Genomic DNA, 20525 nt, shown 5'->3' with positions numbered 1-20525 from the left:
GCAAAATTATCCCCCACACTGAGCATCACATGTTGAAACATAAACAGTTTGTGCTGTATTATATCTGGATATTTCTATAATAAGTTATATTTACTACTAGGACTATTTTCCAGTGTATTTAATGAATTACTGTAGCTTATCCGTACTGTTCTTACTGCCTTTGAGCAACTGTGACCAATTAATTTCCTCTGGGATTAATAAAATATTCAGATTCTGGTAAATTGTCTTGGGGGAAAACTTCTAATAGATACAATTACAGAGTTTTTTGTGTTTCTTTTTTATGTTATATAATATCGGGAAGAAACTTACAAATGTACATGGAGAAATGTTGTAGAAAAGTTGTTTTTTAAAACGTGCAAGGAAGGAAAGAGTGTCAAGTGTTAAAAGAGCCACATTGTTTTATCAACTCATTAGATCACTGAGTCAATACACAATCTACTGTAGTGAGGAGGTGTAACAGTAACTGATACACAAAAGCTACCATTTCATCCAAATTAGCTTTTTATCTGAATGGGCCTGAGTGAAAGGCAGTTGGGAAGAAATCACTGGTAGAAACAGCTCAGGAAGAGGCAGCCATCTGTCGCAAATGGTTGGGGGGCAAACACAAAGGGAAGAGAAAAAAAGACGGTTTCCAAACTTTTGTCCCCAAAGCACACGCATCATAAAAATATCAGCAACTTATCAGCTCTGCCACTTCCAGCTCGACCTCCTAGTTTTTTGTTAGTGCCACCATCTCCGAACCATAGCAGGTCTCATTACATATATAAAACAAATTCTTCAGTCTTACTGCAGAAAAAAAAGAACAGAAATGAAATGAAATGAAAAACGATAGAGGCACTTTTGGGTATGACCCCTATTTGCAATATGGCCTCAGCAAGCATATAATTTATTATCAACCTATCAGACACGTTCACGCAGTAAAACATGCACTATTGTTGTCTATGGTTCAGACCATGAGCTTTGTACAATAAATCTCTTGATGCATGCTCAATCATCCAGGTAAGGAAATCCCAAAAAGTGGATTCTGTGTTAGACAAAATATGTCTCAGCTGTTCCAATACTGACATATAAGGAGTATCCCTTAGTGATCCTGTATGTGCCAGGAGTATCAGAACAGTTGAGACGCATTTTTTCTAAACACTGCTTCTCTGTAGCTTTCAAACTCCAAAACATGCTGCGCCAAAAGCTAGTCTACGCAAAGGATCGGGTCCACAAACAGAGTAACATAGTGTACGCTGTTAAGTACCACAAGGATTGTCATGATTTATACATCGGGGAAACCAAACAACCTCTAGCGAAGCTGATGGCACAACACAGAAGAGCTAACTCGTCAGGCCAGGACTCTGCAGTCTGTTTACACCTACAGGCCAGTGGACACTCTTTCAAGGATGAGGATGTACACATCCTGGACAGCGCGGAGTCAAGGAGGCCATTTACGTGAAAAGGGAAAGACCATCTCTGAATCGAAGAGGGGGCCTAAGGGTCCATCTTTCGCCATCATACAATGCTGTGATTGCAGCCATTCCCCAACTCTCTGTGAATGGTACTTATAGCCAATGATTAATGGTCATTGATCAATGATCAATAGTATTTGATCAATTGGCTTTGATCAGTGGTTGTTGATCAATGGTCATGAGAATTTGCATATTAATCAGAAAACTAACCTCACAGCTCATTGTTCGTCAGTGCTGGTTTCAGTCATTGTGCAAAAGTACTGTTTGTAAGGTTGTGGAAACCTGCAGTCAGCTGAGACCGAAGAAGTCACTTGGATGAGTAATGAAACGTTTCTCGTACTGAAAACGCTACGTCCACGTGAACAGAATCAACTTTTGGGATTTGTACAGAAAGTTTCTATTCAGACGAGCTGTTTGGGTTCCAAGTGTCTCTTTAACTCACCTGGTACCAAGTTAATAGCAGTTAATAGTTAAGTAGTTAAATAAATAAAACTCAGGTTCAAAACCTCTGGAATCCTGGTCCAGCTGAAGCCATGAGACAGACAACTTTTGCTCTTGTTTCCCCAAAAAGGTTTATTTCTTTTCTCTCCACACAGGAAAGTGATCAGTTTGACCTCCTCATAAATGCCATCATCCTCACTATCAGTCAGGACCTTAGATGTGTGCTGATAAAGTGCATTAATTATTTTTCCCCCAGTTTGTTTGACTATATTTGAACCCAGAATATAAAACTCACCATTTCTATGTAATGTTTTTTTTTTTTTTTTTTTTTTACAACTTTATTTATAGTTTTCCAACAAAACAGTCCAGAATTTCTTACAAAAGTTGCGAACCCTACCCCCCACCCCCATCCAGGTGGCATCCCCACAACCAGGAAGCACAATACACACAACACAAAAAAAAAAAAAAAAAAAAAAAAAAAAAAAAGGGGAGAAACACTCAAACCAATCTGTGACAGTCATTATAGCACCAACAGCCGGACCCCGGCACATGAGAGAAGAAACAAAGAAGACAAAGGGAATAAAGAAATCCCAACAGTCAAAGTACGGGCATTGAGGAGACTGTGGACAGCAGTCCGAGAAGAGAGCAAGAGCAGAAATTACCAACAAGTAAAGAACAATAAATCAGGCAAAAGACAGACTCTTGACATGCGTTATGAACCGTGACCAGGTTTTGTCATATTTACTCTCCAAGCCGCGCACGGTATACCTAATTTTTTCCAGAGCTAATCCCAACATCACCTCTCTAATCCAATGGACGTAGGAAGGAGGGTTCGACGCCTTCCAGCTCAGCAGTATCAGACGGCGGGCATGCAACGAGGCAAAGGCTATTGCGTTTTTGTGGAGGGGAGAGAGTCTCAGCTCTTCCCGAGGTACACCGAAGATAGCTATCAAAGAGTCAGGCCGCAGTGTTTCACCCGATATAGCTGACAGTGATTGAAAAATTGATGTCCAGAAACCATACAGGGAGGGACATGACCAAAACATGTGCCCCAAAGAAACAGGAGAGTAATCACATCTAGGACAATTCGGTGCAACATCAGGGTACAGTTTAGACAGTCTGTCATTAGAATAGTGGAGCCTGTGGACGACCTTAAATTGAATCAGGCCATGTCTAATACAGAGAGAAGACGTATGTATACGCTGTATGGCTTTCTTCCAGATGTCGTCTGACATGAGTTCTCCAACCTCCCCTTCCCACGCCGCCTTAGGTTTGTCCCATGTATGAGGGCAGCTTTCAAGAATCAATGCATAAATCTTCGATATTGCTCTTTTAGTGGGCTGACTCACGTTAAGAACTAGATACAGTAGGTCCTTAGAGGGCAGAGACGGGTACCCTGGGAGAAATTTAGAGGCAAAACTCCGAGCCTGAAGGTATCTGAAGTAGTGAGACTTTGGCAAGTTATGGTCTTCACACAAATATTTAAATGAGACAAAGCCATCCTCTTCTATGTAATGTTTTTAAAATGGACAGAGAGCCCCACCTTGTGGTCTGCTGAAGAAACTACTGGAGCCTTTGTAATGTAGCATTTTTCACCACTTTACAGCACACGTTGCACTAGAGTCTAGGCCAACTGAACTTATGTGAGGTGATCTCAGGGATGCCTTATGTATGCCACTAGAGGTCACCTTTTGAGTTTCTCTGTATGTTATGTTTATGGTAAGTTATTTAAGGTGGACACACACAATTAGCTGCAGGTGTGTTATTGATCGTAAGGAGGCAAACAGTTTGCTGCGCTGCTATGTTAAATCATGGAAATAAAGAATCTAAAGGACAAGATGAGTAAGGCTGGAGTTATTGGACTGTATCAAGTCTAATAAGTTAATTCATACCAGTGACATTGCATCACTCCCACCAACGAACACCTCAGTGGCTTCAAGCCTAGCCTTAGCCTCTACAAAAATAAATGAATACCTCACAAAGGGAACTAGGAAGTGCAAAAGGTAAATGGGAAAAACCCATAGACACATGAATAAACGTAATACAACAAGACTTGATACAAGAGGAAGGAAGACTGAGGGAGGAATTACACTCTAAAGCAAACAAATATAAAAAATTAAACAGAAACCAGAACAAAATATTCAAATAAAGAAAAAAAAGAAAAATCCCAAACTCAGAAATGCTTGTTATAACTGACACAGTAGTACAAAGACCATGTCTCCAATTTTTTTGAGATGAGTTGTTATGGCCACCACTTCTTATGACAAAATCTCAAAATTGAGCATAGGCATAACTTTGTGCTCAACTTTATTTATCCCTAAGGAAATTATTGCCAGATGGCAAAAATACCACATGGTGACTCTGCTTATTTATTTATATATTCAATCATTTGCATTACTGTATTGACACCAATAAACTATACCTACATGACCTGGTAGAGCTAAACCTTGCTGAGCTAAGTATTTGATGGAGGCTGCAATCTTTGATAATCCATACCTTGGTTACTCCTGTTGTCTGGCAGCAGCTGAAGAAAGTTTTGAAGCTACAGTGTTCCCTTTTTGAGCAAAGATGTTCATGGCATGGAAATGTACCTGACTTTCTGCATGTCCTGAGAACCTGAAGAGAGCACAGTGAAAACACAGCACCCCTAAAGTGGCACTGTAATGCAACCAAGGAAAAGTTGTGAACCACTTTTGTTTAAAAGACAACACACTTTTAGCTCGCTTCTGCACTACTATAAACTTAGGATCAGGATGTGCAGGCTTTGTGCAGACGATGATGTCTGAAACATCAAATCCTTCTCTGTCTCTGTCATCTGTATTTGACTGGTTCCTGACATGGGGCTCAAGTCCCCGTGGTAAACATGACAAGAAAACTTGTCACTCTCTCAAATAACTATATCTTAAATGATTGTATTGCACACATTAACAACATTATTGACATTGTTAAATTAAAAAGAAATCTATTAATATATCCTTGCATTCTCACATGTCCATTTGCCTGAGTGTTGCCCTCACCGTATGACCCTCTGTGAGGAAACCACACGAACCAAATATAGATCAGTCCAGTGTTCTGACAGTGTGTGCTTGCGTGCACAATTATTTTGCCGTTTTTTATGTCTGTTACCTGGTCATCCATGCCTCCTGTGCAGCCTTTCTCCGTGCTCTCCCTTTCTTTGGTCATCTGACCCACTGTCACCTCCTCCTTTCTCTTGACCAAGTACTACACCTCCTCTGTCGCCTTCTTCTGTCTCTCCTTTTTAAATTTCTGCACCTCCTCTGTCGCCTGCTCTCTCTCTCCCCATCTCTGCTTCCTTGAGTCCCTCTTTCATCACCTGCCCTGCAAACCTCTTGAACCTGATGTATAAAAGCTCAGCTAAAAACTGTTTTCCCATTAAAGTGTGTGTGTGCATGAAAATACTTTGTTAATCACTTTGTTTGACTTCATAAATTAAGCCAAGAATAAACATCTATAGTGGGGTTTATAAATCGCACACTAGGGAGGAGTAAGGCTTTATAGAATATGGCTTGTGGATTTAATAATACCTTCCTAATTCTTAATATTGTGTGATGACTATAAAGTGTTATAATCTTAAAACATTCAAATGGAAGCAGTTTGAAAGCTCCCAGAGCAGTCTATGCCAGAAATGTGTTGGCAGCAGTTTTCAGTTTTGCACTTTACTCATTTTTACAAAACCCCACGTGAGTGATCATACAAAAGTATTAGTAACAATTAGTAACCATTGTATGCATTCAATAAGAAAGAAAGTTCACGAGACCTGGAAAGCATTGGTAACGAGAGCACTTGGGACGTGCAACTACCCCCAAATGGCAAAGGGCTGTAGTCATGGCTTGTGTTGTACAGCTCTCTCCGGGCACGATCAATACGGTTTCTTGAAATGTTTTTTCCAACGTCAACTTTGACCTTGGGTGGTAACAGTGAAGATCAAGGTCAAGAGCTAGGCAGTGACTACCTAGTTTGGCTGCGTACCTAGTTTTGGCTAAGCATTTGGAAGTTTCAACTAGAGCAATAAAGTTTTTAATGCTTTTCACATTCAGTGTGACGTTCACTTTGACCTTAATCCGATTTAAATCAGCTCGAGATGTTATTGGTATTTACCGTCACACAAAATTTGAAAATGATTAAAGGATCAATGATTAACCCTGTCATGCATGCATTATGACAACCTCAATTTGAAGTATTTTTATTCATCTTTAGGCATAAAAAAGGAATAAAAATACTTGTGACTGTGAGGTAAGTCTGCAAGAGCTTATCTCCAAACCATAAAGAGCAGAGTAGTTTGGACTTTGTGACTAAGTGAAGTTTGCGATATTAATACTTTTGTTTGTTGTGCCAGTTTTCATTAAAACTGTTCATGTGTGTCTGCTTTGAGTCCTTTGAAAAACAAAATGAACCCAAATTATAGAACAAAGCAGTGTTAAAAGGTGTCTTCTTTCTCTTAAAGTGTGCATAACGAACACAGACAGAATGCTACTAAACACATAACGTCCTTAGAGGAGAAAAGAAAAACTGATGAGGTCAGTTACAGTCTGTTAAGGAGTTGGGTGGAGAATTTGGTTTAAACATTACACAAGATTTTAGTAAATACATGTATCTCTGTTCTCAACAAAAACCACAAAGAGCAACAAGTCTGACTGGATTGTTTGATGAGGCCCTGATAACTTGTAGAAGTGGGCGGAGCTGATCATATTATTTAGATAACGATGGCTCTCCAACAGTTTGCGTGCGCTTTCACTGTGGTGATCATTTCCTTATGCAAACGTAAGAAAAATGTTTTATTTTTTTCAGATATTTTCTCATTGCTCAGGTTACATCAGGGGTGGACGAAGTGTGAGATTAATTAGAGGTACAAATGTGACTATTCTAAATGAAATGTTTCACCTGGATACAAGGAAAGAGTCCATTTAGCATTAAAGGCATTCAGAGTCATGTCTATTATTAAAATGTAATCAAACAAAATCAGCCACTGGACTGTTTCCTTTTCACACTTATTTGATATGAACATTTTGTGCTCTATTCAGTCAGTTTCTCTATTTTATAAAGTGCAGATATTTCATGTTCTATCTTTGTTAGTTTTCTTTGTCATGACAGTTATTTTTTTTCGCAGTTCAGCAAGAGTAACTGCATATGTCACATCTGATCATCCCTCAAACCTGTATTACAAAGAAACGGCACCAATGAGTTTACTTTAACCATCTTCTCTGTTTTCTTATTTGTCTGTTATCAGTATTGATATGATAAATTGTGCATGTACTGTGATAACAAACATTAAACTAAAGTATAACAGTATTAATTAGTCAGTGAGAAAAATTGTGAGCTCAGAATTATTTTACAAGTTGCAGTGTAGTGAGATCATTTTGTGAGATTGTTTGAATAAATAATTTCATCTATTCGCTTTCTCACAAATGCACGTGTTTGTCTCGGTTTTTCTTTTCAGGTTGTCGTTCAGAGCAGCCCGGTAAGCAGCCAAAGACATTTTTACTATTCAGGTTCTGTGTTTTTGACTTATTTCCTTCTCTCGGCTGCACAGTAATTGGAAAATATACACAGTAAGCATGTCCTTATTTGGTTATGATGGGTTATTTGGTTATACAGTATAAGATAAGATAAGATAACCTTTATTAGTCCCACACGTGGGAAATTTGTTTTGTCACAGCAGAAAGTGGACAGTGCAAAGTTATACAGCAAAAATTAGAGAACACTGGAATACAATGAGAATAATATACTGTACACAACTGCACAGAATGGAATAAAATATACAACATGATAAAACATAGAATAAAAATGCTATATACAACTGAGTAAAAATACAACTTTGTCAGAAAACAGTATTGCACTTAGTCTTATTGCACATGTGTGTGTTTGATCAGCTGCAAAAGTCTTTGTTGTGGAGTCTGACAGCAGTGGGGAGGAAAGACCTGCGGAGTCTCTCCGTCCCACACCGTGGGCTCCGCAGCCTGCCACTGAAGGAGCTGCTCAGTGCTGTCAGTCTCCTCCATGGGGTGGGAGATGTTGTCCAACAGGGATGACAGCTTAGTCACCATTCTCCTGTCACTCACCACCTCCACAGGGTCCAGAGGGCATCCTAGAACAGAGCTGGCCCTGCGGATTGTTTTAAGTGATAATTCAGTGTGAATTCATCTTTTTGTTTTATCCTAACAACATGGATAAGCCTTATAGAAAGACTTTGTTTCTAGACAGGCGCCCTGAAATGCAAATTGCGTGTTTTACAAGCAGATTTTCATGGGTTAGTTAAGCTGAACTTGCGGCTTCCCAAAACATACCCCAAGGTTTGTGCCTATGACGCCGTGTATCTCGAGAAATGGGGGAGATGGAGTCTTTGAGGATGGGTGGGAACAGGCATAAAGGCTGATAAGAGCCAACAAACTCTTTCCTTGGGGTTAAGCCTGACACCTGCGACCACGTTCGTTAGTTTGTGTATTTGACCGTCTAAATTTCAAATTGTTTAGACAATATACGCATTGACTTTCGATACCATATTTAAAACATAGACGTGCAATACATTATTTAATTTTGTTTGTCAACCGCTGTGTATTTTGGTTTTCAGTGTGAATTTATACAAACAGGAGATACTTTTGTAAATGCAGGATCATATTTTTTAATGATGCTTTTTAGACACTGATCTGAAAGATAAATGTTTGTGTTAAAAGCAGCTTTGCTGGATTTGTTTTTAACTTGATGAAACATGGTGTGAAACCTTTTTCTTGATTCAGTATTTTTACAGGTTTTAACTGCGCTGACTTTCTGTCTTTCTGGAAAATGTAGGCCAACTTGTGAAATGAGAGCGTGCTCCTGTTACGGCTGAGAGGGCCAGGCTGTGGGTGTGGACTCATGCAGACACCGGGGGAGGCAAAACGGGCGTGAACACAGTGCTTTATTTACAGTGCCTAGTTAACGTACAAAGCAGGAAACTATGAATGCTATGAACTGTGGAAGCTATGAACTGAGAACTATGAGGCCAAACTGTGAACATGAAACTCTGAGTGCTATGACTAGGTGCAAGATTTCATGGATGGATCCTGGGAATGGAAAAAGGGGCAGCGGCTTGGATGGAGGTACGCAGTCACTATAATGAGAGGAGACAAGTAGTCAGTGGCAGTCTAGTGAATCACAGCTGCAGGATTAGACTATGGAGGTTAGGGCTTACGCATTGCAGGTTACAGTGTCATGCAAGGAGGGGGTGTCCAAGGGGTTCCGGGTGAGGAGTGTCCAGAGAGGATCCAGAATATACTTTGAGTGAGGGACTTGGCAGGGAGGCAGGCAGGTGTAGTCCGATGATGGAAAGGAAGCAACCAGATGACAGAACCAGCGTCCAGGCGGAGATGTGAGTAGTTTAGCTCAGGAAGTGCGACTGCCAGGTGGGTCGTGAGTTAGCAGAAGATCTGGCAGAGGTCTGTTGTGAATGCTGGTCTTATATGCTCTGCTGATAAAGCTGATTTTTTATGGATCTTAATGTTTAGAGACAATAGCGAGGCACTGACCTGTGTGTTTCTTTAAACTGTAGATGTTTAATTCTAAGGCTACATATGATTTATGAGTCTGCTTGGCATATGCTGTGTATAAAGGCTCTGGAACTTTGCAAAATGACGTAGAGGCGGCTTTCGCGTGATTAATTGATTACAATTTCAGTTTCTGGGATGTTTTCAGTTTTCCCTCCTGTGTCTATGAACAGTACGGTTGGTGCAAGTTTTTTATTTGTGAAACTGAGCGTGGTTGTGGACAATTCCGACTGCATCGTTTGATTTGAGTTTCGTGTTGGATCCCTCTCTTTAATTGTTAATTCTCTGGGAGCAGTGAAGACCAAAACTAGGACTTACAAGTTTTGCCGTGCCCCAGTGGCCAGTGCGAGGTTGTGCCGCAGATCCCAGCTGAGGGTCCAGCCGGCCGGTGGGAAGACCGGTTGATGTCTGGACGTGCGACTTTGGGTAGCAAAGTTGCTACCCGCACAGAGCGTTTTTGACAGTCGGGCGTTGCTTATGCAAAAGAGAAAAGCAACAATACAGCGTGTTTCTCTGCTCCAAGACATCCGCGGTTCTTTCACACGGTAAGCATGTCTGCGCTTCATAAATGTCTGTCTGCCAGCGTTAATTATTCAAACCGTGTTTAAAACGTGATTCATTTGTTTTCCAAAAACATTTTCTCTAAATTTGCAAAGTTACTGATTTAAAAATATATATTTTCAAGTTTTTAGCTGGATATCAAGCATATAGGTCAAATATATCTCAAATATATGATAGAGTTTTGAGCATAGCAAAAAAAATCACAATGGCATAACCATGTTAAATAAAAGATGCCCAAGTGTGCACCAATGCACTCTAATGCATGCCTTTGAACTGTATGTTTTTAAGTGCATGAAGTGTACCTCTACCACTATAGCTGAAACCAGTCTGTATCCATAATTTGTGGATCTACTGATTTGTTTTAATGTGGCACCTTTTTTTCCCACAAACTGCAGACGGTGAAATCCTCTTTATTTGATAAAGTGCCCGTAAACTATTCTTGCTCATACTTACTTTGTTCCCCGGCTACTTCTTTACTATGTCAGTAAACCATTTGAACAAGAAAGGTATCGTAGATTTAAAGGCAAAAAACTGGAATGACTTTTATGCAACTGTACATATTAATTCCAACAAAGAGTGAAAATCCAAAAGCTGCAGCAATCCTTTGTATTAATGGTGTGTGTGTGTGTGTGTGTGTGTGTGTGTGTGTGTGTGTGTGTGTGTGTGTGTGTGTGTGTGTGTGTGCGCGCGCTCACAGAAGGAAGATCATGGCAGGAGCTTTTTTTGAATGCATTTCCAATCAGCTTCTTTTTTTTTTTTTACAAGAAGTGTAGTTCATACATTGGAATAAATGTATTCTTTTCGATACTTTATAAACACGAAACTAAAGATTTTCAGTTCATGCACATTGTGAAACAAGAAACTAAATATTTGTGTCACAATGATTTCTATAAAAGCAGGTTGTTTATGGGGATCATGTGACAAATCTATTGTGGTCACAATTAATGATCAATGGTGATTGAAGAGGAAGCTTGAACCCTAACTCTGGACATTTTCATGACAAGTGACAGCGCAGACATCTGCTAACGAGAGAACATGTTTTTTGTTCACCCCAAATTTGACAGAACCCTCAGACATCCAGAGCTAACTAACTAACAATGTGGAGCAATCTCAGTGTATTTAGCAGCTTTTTTTCCCTAAACACAATCAGGTGACTGAGACAAATGCCTGTAATCATCAACTTTGGTCAATGTGAACGTTGAAGGAGATTTGTTCCATAGACACCTTACACTAGTGTTTCCTACACTTAATCCAACACTGCTGTGTTCTATTTAAACCCAGATTCCTTTTATAGTTTGCAGTGAAATTTCTTAAACCATTGCTTAACGGGCCAGAAGTACAAGTCACTCTTTACTAACACATTGTAGAAAAGTTTACTGCCAGACAACAAAGCTAACAGTCTCACACGCTCTTTAGATTTTTACCCTTTTTTCACCAGTATCACAACAGATGACTCCCAAAGTACGGCTCAATAAACAAACAAAGACTCTAAAGTCAGAACAGAAAGAGACAGTTGGAAGATTAATGATTGGGTTTTTATGATGCGTGGTAAACGACACCGTCCTCTTCTTCTTCTCTGTGTTGTGTGTGTGTGTGTGTGTGTGTGTGTGTGTGTGTGTGTGTGTGTGTGTGTGTGTGTGTGTGTGTCTTAGAAGTCATATTATACATTAGCCATACTTACAAAAAACATTTTGAATTTCATTTAGAACTGAGATTCTAAGTTGTAAGCATTAATCTCATGCTCAGCCAGGAGTATGTTTCCCCACTTTCATAACGCTAAGGTGTCAAATCCGTGACCCCTAACAGATGGTTTGTTACACACAGGCGACAAGGGCGAGCCACCCTTAACTTACAAAGCCTCACACACTATAGATTTTTAAAGTTCTTGTGTACAATGCTACACAGTAAGAGACACCGTGTGCTCTGTGACATTATAGACTTCTACTTCTGCTTCCATTGGTTTGCATTTTAAACTCCCAACCTTTCAGGCTGTTATGAATGGCTCATATTTCTAACATTTTGTGATGTAAAAGCGAACCACACTTTTCTAGTCACCGACAAAATGGAAACTTTTAGTTTGAAGCCCTGCATTTCTCTGTACTTGGTAGGGATGGGTATTGATAGAGAAGATTTGAAAGAACAGTGAGATCTTAAGAGATCCAGCCTACGGCTCTTCAATGGGGTGTCACAGGGTCCCCAGGAAAAAACATTGTAAATGTAAAATAATAAAATAAATGTTCTTCTGTAGCAATAACAAAGTATAACATAAATTATTCTGTAGCAATTACACACGAATATCCAGTAATGTCCCTGCCTACAATTAAACACGTTCACTTTAAATCGGGGCATCTGCTGTGGCAAATGGGTGCAAGCCTTTGACCACAAACTTAGTCACTGCTCGGTGACATTAGTCTATCCTGGCCTGAAAGGAGACGCTACCGGTAGACTGCAGCGAGAACTGCCAGCATCTGATCCAGACTCTGTCTCTCTCATCATGGTCACCTAAATGCACAGTAATGGCAGGTTTTGTAATAAGGCAGATCGCGCTAACATAATATGCACTGTTAGTTGATTATTTACCTGCCGCATTAACGGGAGAGGACGTGCAAACGTTACCGCTGCTGCTGGGTTGAGATTCACGAATCCGGAGCGGAATTAAAAACACGACATTCATTTAAGGTCATCGCGTGTTTAGTGAGCAAATGCTTTTGCATATTCGTAGTGTTTCCTCCCTTAAATGAAACATCTACTTTGCAAGTATTGCAAGTTGCCTTGTTGTCATCCGTTCTCGTAAAGTATAATCAAACTTTTGAGCGTTTGAGCCGCCATGTTTCCTGCCAGGTAAATGACGCTCCGCAACGTGGTGATGTCATTCGGGGCGACTGGAATCGATAAGGGAATGTTTGCAAAAATGGCAAACAATTCCAAGGAACTGAAACAGTGGGAACCGGTTCTCAACAAGAACCGGGTTTCGATACCCATCCCTATTAATGACCTGATGATTTTCATTAAGAAATCAAACACTTCTTACATAATTCTGAGGAGTGAAATGTTAAGCTGTTGTTACTTGTATCCATTATTTGCTCAAAAACTTACGCAAATTAATTAAAATCCTTTCAAATCAAAATAATTTTCTTTTGGTGTCCTTTATTCATAATACTTGTGTGAACTATGTACGTATTGTTTTGTTTTATTTAGTTTTTCTCACTTGCAAACAGAGAACCAGCAGAAAAGACTTGCACACATTAACATTTGAAGTCATATTTCTGATGGCCATCATGAGGTGACTCAGATTGTAAAATCTGGGAAGATGACCCTGCTGATGATTTTCTCAGTGATCTGGCAAGTTTACAGTTTATATTTAATTTAATATTTAATAAAACATCAAGTTTTCTTTTAGGATATGATCCCCTGAAGAGTCAGAGAGGAGGATAAAAAAGATACATTTCACCTCGTGATTGACAAGTCGTTAGTCTATAAGCAAGACTCAGATTCTCGGTCAACCCTTTATATGTCACATCACAGCTAGCAACTGAAGCGACTAGCAGGCTGAGGTAGGACTTCATTTTGATGGGCACATCATCACCAGTGTTGGTCAAGTTGCTTGAAAAAAGTAATTAGTAACTGATTGCATCTTCAAAAAAGTAATCCAATTAATTTACTGATTACTTATTTTCAAAAGTAATTAGTTACTTAGTTACTTTTCAAAATTGATTGGGGAGATTAAAATTAATAATATATTTTTATGTGTTTCAGCCACAACTCTACTAAAACCTCAGCCAATAATAGGTAGGCCAACCTTTGGACCTCCTAGTTGTCTGTATGATAGCCGCAGTACGTGCACCACATTTGCACACTATCAGAAAGTGCCCTGGTGGAGTGAGGAGCTGTAAAGAGAAGCAGTTTATATTCTAAAAATGTTTTAAACTTATAATCTTACAACACAAAATTAGTATTATTAAATTAGTAAAATTAGTATCTGCAGTAAAGATCTTTTCATACATTCTATACATTGTACTATAGGCAAAGTTGCCTCAATTTTTTATAATTTTTTATTAATATTTTTGCACATTTGTACATTTCATGGACTCTTCTATTTTGGAGTGTATTTTTTTATGTATCTGTATTATATTATAAAATACACATTAAAAGTGAATCTCTGTCCAAAAAATGCAGTCAGTTTACTTTTTATTCACTATGAGCATCATCCATTATTCTCCCGCAGTAATTAAGGTTAGGATATGTATTTTTTTTTTTATTCCAATCCATTCTTCTTTTGCAGCATTTAAATAACCTTGATCAGATTTGATGGTTTTGTTACAGACTTTCACAAAATGTGGGGATTCAATTGTGTTAAAATGTACAAAACAGTGATTTCATGTTTTGTGAAAAGGACTCAGGCACAGAGAGACTGCAGTAGTACAGAGGGCTGGATTTAAATGCAAGTTCATCGGGAAAGTGAAGAAATGGGCAGAATCAGAAAAAGAGCAGAATCTAGATGCATTTCACTGATACGGACCTGAGTGCAGAATCTGTAAAATGACACCCATTTTTATTTTCACTCACTTTCCAGTGAATAGGACAAAAGACCTTAAACCACATGACCTTAGTAGTAGCAAATGCATAAAAATTTGGCTTTTATGAAAGCGCTGAATACAAATACAATTTTTTTCTGTTCAGGAATGCAAGTAATTAACTGCAATTGGACAAAATAATAACAACAACAACAACAATAATAATAATAATAATAATAATAATAATAATAATAATGTACTTTAGTTTGGTCTTTTTTATAAATGGTAATTTTCAGAATTCATTAATAACAATAATTATATTTTAACATTAAGAACATCATTTTAGTTAAATAGCTTGTGTATCTGGTGGATTAACCATTAAACCAATATAAAAAATAATTTTGGGAGTTACCAAAACATTAAACTGGGGCGGTTTTGCTCCTTAAACATACAACTCACGACACTGTACGTTAATATTGTATTTCCTGGCCTCTGCTCCATTCAGCAATTTAGACAGAGCATCAGTATTAATGACACAGAGATCATTTCCCTTCAGGAGAACTCCCCAGATCCCGCAGAGCTGCTGAATGACTCCCCCTCGTCATCAGTCAACCTCCATTTACCCCGAGCCGTATTTCGTCCAACCACATTTGAAGAATGGCATTTCAGCATCGGACAAGTTGATATAAAGAGAGCTTTTACCCATGAGGGCATAAATCACAGCAGGAGACCCAAAGCTGGTTTAAAATATCATTATTATTATTTATGGTACTTTTTCCTCAGATGAGTGTTTTTGCAGTTATAAAACAGGCCTTTTCAGTAATGCATGTTACAAAAAGAGACAAAAAATGGTTTGTATTAAATCAAAATGACAGATGGAAACATGAACAGAAGAATTATTCTCTTTCTCAGGTCCAATAAGCAACTTTCTGTCCCTCTCCTTTCAAATCAGTACATTTCCAGTCAATTTATAGAGCAGGGATACATTGAATATGTACAAAACATGGGAGTAACACAGTTTTAAGTTTAACTGGACATCTTAAGAAAATGAAATGATAATGGAATAAAATGTAGGTTTGTTCTTTGTTTCAGTTGATCAATAATTAAATGATCAAACAGATTGGACCAAAGCGTTTCAGAGCCGTTTCATTTCCCTTCAGCATCACTTTCCTTAGAAATCTTTGGAATGGGGTTTGCTCTTCTAGTTTTGAATTTGTATTTATTCAGACAGGCAGGTCTGGACTCCTTTCTGAGGTTTAGGCCAGCGGAAAAAGCTTGGAATTGGATTTTGGCAACAAATCCCAAATTACAAGACAGAAGTTGTTTTAAAGTTTAATGGAGGGTTGTAACAATAAACAATTAACTAGAAGTTCTTCTCTCTTTCAGGAAAGCTGAATTCTCTCCATTTTGTCAACAAAAACCACAAAATTCAGTTTTAAAACGGGCTGTATCTGCTCTCTAGATAAAATGTAGATGAGAAAACTGATACTACATATATCAATCTACTTCCAAGAGCGTGTTAGCTTAGCTTATCTTAGCAGAAAGACTTGAAACAAGGGAACACTGCATTTTGTTTGTTTAATGTGTACAAACTGCACTTTAAAGCTCAATATTTAACACATTGTATCTAGGTTGGTTATTTATGGTTTATTTTGTGTTTTTTGTGGTTAACCTAAAAGTTATAACAAAACCAAAACAAGCTAAAACAATTACGTTAAGTAGCTAGGTCTTTACACTTTTGTTCCAGTATCAATTGTGATACTTACCTTATGTTTTTATAATAATTGGTGTTTAACATTTACTTTATGACTCAGTGATTAGATTGGTTTTGTTTAATTTGAGCTGAACTTTAAAACAAGGCTAAAATAAACAACTTAAAACAATTAGCCGCTAAATCCTAAATACCAAGATGCTAGCTCCATTAGCATCAAGAGGTAGAGCTTTAAAACACTGCAGTTTTCACACTTTCAATCCTTTGTTTATGGATCAATAAACAAAATACAATGTGTTAATTATTTAATTTTGCTGGCAGAAAGAGTCGGGCTTGTCATCAATGCTAAACTAAGCTAACTGGCTGCTAGATGTAACCTTATATATACTGAAAGGGTTTGACAGGGTTTGAATCTTCTTATCAAAAATAGCCAAAATTTATACAACATTTGGGACTCGAATACAAATTTTAGGGCAAAAATGGTGGACTTAAAAACATTTTTAAAACTTTACAGTTGCTTGAACAAGCTTATTGGACAGAAAAAATGAAAAAGGATACACAAAGTTTAGTTTAACACAAACCAAACACTGGATTCATCCACTGCCAAAATATACAGTAAACTTCAACTCCTTCCGGTCTTCTTTCTCATCTTTTACAACCTATTCCAGTCATTTCAAATATCAAAACCGCTATATACATTATAAACACGCATCTTCTGTACATAACGGTCACTCCGTGGCAGAACAAGTCAGTGAAGTGTCAAACTCCACACAGTAACACATGTTTACAGCCACAGACATTACAGTAAAAAGAATATAAAGTGATATGACAATATGATGCTTAGATAAAACAGTATATGTGTTGCTGAAGGCTGTAGAAATGACATGTTTAGCTGTTAATAATCCTGCAAATGGCATTTCACAATATTGGCTTTAGTGTGGTTAAGTTAAGCACCAAAAAAATCCTTTAATTCTCTGAACCAGGAGATTTAAATACATTAAAAACAACAACAACAAAGTGAGCAGCGTCTTAGTGACACATTCAACAAGCAAAAATGTCTTTGGCAGCGTGGCGCGATACTGGTTAGAGGACAATAAATGTTACAGTACGTGGTTCATAACGTGAAGCAGAGGGTACAACATTTTCTCACGTGTTCGTTCGGTCCACGAGAAGCCGCTCACTATGAATCTTCACCAGCTGTTTCACTCACAGATCGCCCCCCATTTCCAACACTGAGCATGCTCTGTGCTCTCAGATCGCATATCCTGGAGATTAATTGTTGATATGTTTTGGTATATCTTTAGATTTATCCATCCACTGCAGTCTGTAGTTAATGATAATAACAGTCTTTTTTTCCCCCGTCTTTTTTCATTTTGACACCTTGGACTCGTGCCTCTCTCCTGGTCTCTGTTGTTGAGAGACCTCCATTACTTCTCACCTACTTAGAGCCTTGCAGGGTGCTGATTCAGCTGTTTGTGTTGGACCTGAATTCTCTGCGTACAGGTCTGCTAATCCTTAAAAAAGTAGTTCGAGGTGCTAAATGTGAAGCTACATGAAGACTTCAGAAATCTGTGAGGCAGTCAGTTTTAGACAAGGAGACGATTTCGCTATCTGCAGATGGAGCCAGCCCAGTTATTTCCAAGTTAATCAGCTCCTAGCAATGGTTTCATACTTGGTCTCAAAACAAGTGATGCAGTTTTCCTTCAAAATAAGAGCGGAGGTTCACGATGAAAATTGATCAGGATGGCATCCTTTTCTCAGACAGATGAAATCGTAATCACCAAATCTCCTTTTCTTCATATCCAAGTAAAGTCTACAAAAAAACCCTTCCTTCTTCTCCGCTTTCAAGCTTTGTTGTTCCTAATATTGTCCATATCCCATCGACATGCCCATGCCCATTCCCAGCCCCAGCCCCAGTCCCAGGCTCTCCCTCAGCCCCCTCAGCTGCTCTTCTCCCAGTCGGATCTTGTCCTCCAGCTGCCGCTGCTCCACCAGCAAGGCGGCCTTCATCTTCACAAAGTGGCTGCCGAAGGGAAAAACACAAAAAACCCACAGTGAATATTATTAAGATGTTTGGGGTAGAATGTTGAGCTTTGATACTTTGATTTATGGAGTTAACATGCTTTAGTGTCTGTCACATGCTGCCCTTCAACACAAGAAAATGTATTGAGCTCAGCTTATATTTAGTGAAGCAGTCAGATTCCCATGGTTTGCACGAGCTCAGGTGCATGCTCAGAGACAACCCCACTGAAAACCCAGGTCATAACACACATTATGCACATGACCCAGACTTTTTAGAGATATCTGGCTTCCTGGCTTCCCTTGGCGACCTGGATACGGTCTGGCGTGATACTTTAGACCATCTCCACTGGATTTTCAAAGGTCCAGAGAGAACTCACCAGATGCTGCAGGATCTGTGACACTTTCCAGTCTCTAGATGAACCCATTCCAGAGCTCCTGACTACACTCTTACAAAGAAAAGTGAGCTCTCACCAGAACTCTCCACCGGTGGGTTTGTTTATGTTGCCACACTGGGCATATATCCCACCTGTAGTCTCTGTGCTGCTCTGGAGAGAGGCAGCGGGCCAGCACGCGGCTCACAGCCTGCTCTCTGCGGTCTACGTGGTCCTTCAGGTCCTGAGCCTCGGACAGCTGCCTCATGAGCTGACGCTTTTTCTCCAGCAGGGGGAGCTGCAGTGCAGAGAGCGAGGGAGAGGGAGAATAGAGGTATTTTAAAAACAAAGCCCGATGCACTACAAGTCCACTCTGTCTACATCTGCTCTTGTCCTCGTTTCTCTCCACCCTCATCACCCTCACCCTCTCGTGGTGCTCCGTATCAGGGTCCAGTGTGTCCAGCGTGGTCTCCACCCTTAGCAGCCTCCCGGACAGCGACAGCAGCAAGCTCACCACCTTGTCCAGATCGCCGATGAACATGCGGAACTTGTCCACCTCGTTGGGCTTGCACACGGAGACCACCATGCTCTCCACCTGAGAGCAAACAGGAAGAGCAGATTTACTGTAAGTCAGTGACGTGATGGACAGAGCTGATGAAACACAGAGCTGATGCAGTGGATGTGAAACCTTACCCAGCATCAACACGCTTCTTCATTCTGCATCCATAAGATGCTATAAAAAAAATAACTGCCACGAACTTTTCAAATAAACCTGTCTGGTTTTTGTAGCCTCCTATTGGTTAGAAAATCCAACACAATGTGCTAATTTAAGTGAAGAAAAAAACCTAGCAGGCTGAACACTATTAGCTTTAAAGGTCCCCACACTCTTACACTCATATTTGCACTGTTCATTCGTGTTTCTTAAACACTTCCTTAAATGTCTTCTCCTTTAGGGTTTGTCACAGTGGCTCATTTGCCTCCATCAAACCCTATCCTTACCATCCTCCTCTGTCACACCAACCACCTGCACGTCCTCCTTCACTATCCATAAACATTCTCTGTGGCCTTCCTCTTTTCTTAGTATTTAAACTCTACCTCCACTCCCTGCATGCTTACCTATCCACCTGCCTCCGTCTCATTCACACACATGGATTCTGTCTTGCTTCCACTGACTTTTATTCCCCTCCTCTCCAAAGCATACCTCCTCCACTCCAGGATCTCTCCCACCTGTTCACGACTCTCACTACTGATCACAGCGTCGTCTGCAAACATCACAGTCCACAGAGACTCCTGCTTGTCCTCATCAGTCAATAGAAAAAGGGGCTCAGAGCCGATCACTATTATAATCCCAGTCTGTGTGATCGTTGTGTTGGTGTTGTTCCTGGATCATCATAATATGTGTCCAGGATCAACACTGCATCTGACCAATCACACTGTTATGATGTCACAGAAAACAAAAATGCTGATGACGTACACTTAGGAGGAGAGGCTGTCCGGGTCAGGCTCAGGGCGGGGGTTAGGATGCAGTTGTGGTTAAGGATATAGTTTGGTTAACCTTAACCCCTATCACTACAATGTGATTGGTCACTTGCAATGGTGAACCTGGACCAGAATTAGTTTTTTTTTTGTTTTGTTTTTTTATCAGGAACGACACCAACATGAGGATATCAGATCGTGCATATCATCCCACCCCCACCTTGAACCCATCTGTCACTCCTATCGCACACCTCCTCGCTGTCCTCATACATGCACCACCCTCACATACTTCTCTGCCCCTCCTGACTTCCTCATGCAGGACCACAGCTCCTCTCGCTATCATATACTTCTCCATCAACACAAGAAAGCAAACATCACATCTGTAGTACTCTTGAAGCCAGTGAAGGCAAACTGCCGCTCACTGATGAGCACCT

General features: G+C 39.7%; 1 protein-coding gene across 2 annotated transcripts in view; it reads right to left on the bottom strand.

Moving 5' to 3' along the window:
• Window positions 1-15249: 15249 nt before the first annotated feature.
• shroom4 (shroom family member 4) overlaps window positions 15250-20525 on the bottom strand; it is a 101651-nt gene continuing 96375 nt past the window's right edge. For both annotated transcript variants that reach the window (XM_004573759.5, XM_076881629.1), the window contains 3 exons: window positions 19040-19210; window positions 18771-18913; window positions 15250-18245 (listed from right to left, as the gene is read on the bottom strand). In XM_004573759.5, coding sequence (XP_004573816.3) covers window positions 18083-18245; window positions 18771-18913; window positions 19040-19210 — 477 coding nt within the window. In that variant the 3' untranslated portion in view covers window positions 15250-18082. The remainder of the gene's footprint in view (window positions 18246-18770; window positions 18914-19039; window positions 19211-20525) is intronic.

The sequence above is a fragment of the Maylandia zebra genome, linkage group LG3 (assembly GCF_041146795.1).
Source record: "Maylandia zebra isolate NMK-2024a linkage group LG3, Mzebra_GT3a, whole genome shotgun sequence".
NCBI classification, from domain to species: domain Eukaryota; kingdom Metazoa; phylum Chordata; class Actinopteri; order Cichliformes; family Cichlidae; genus Maylandia; species Maylandia zebra.
The sequence above is the reverse complement of the archived record's forward strand: the minus strand, read 5'-3'. Positions and strand labels throughout refer to the sequence as shown.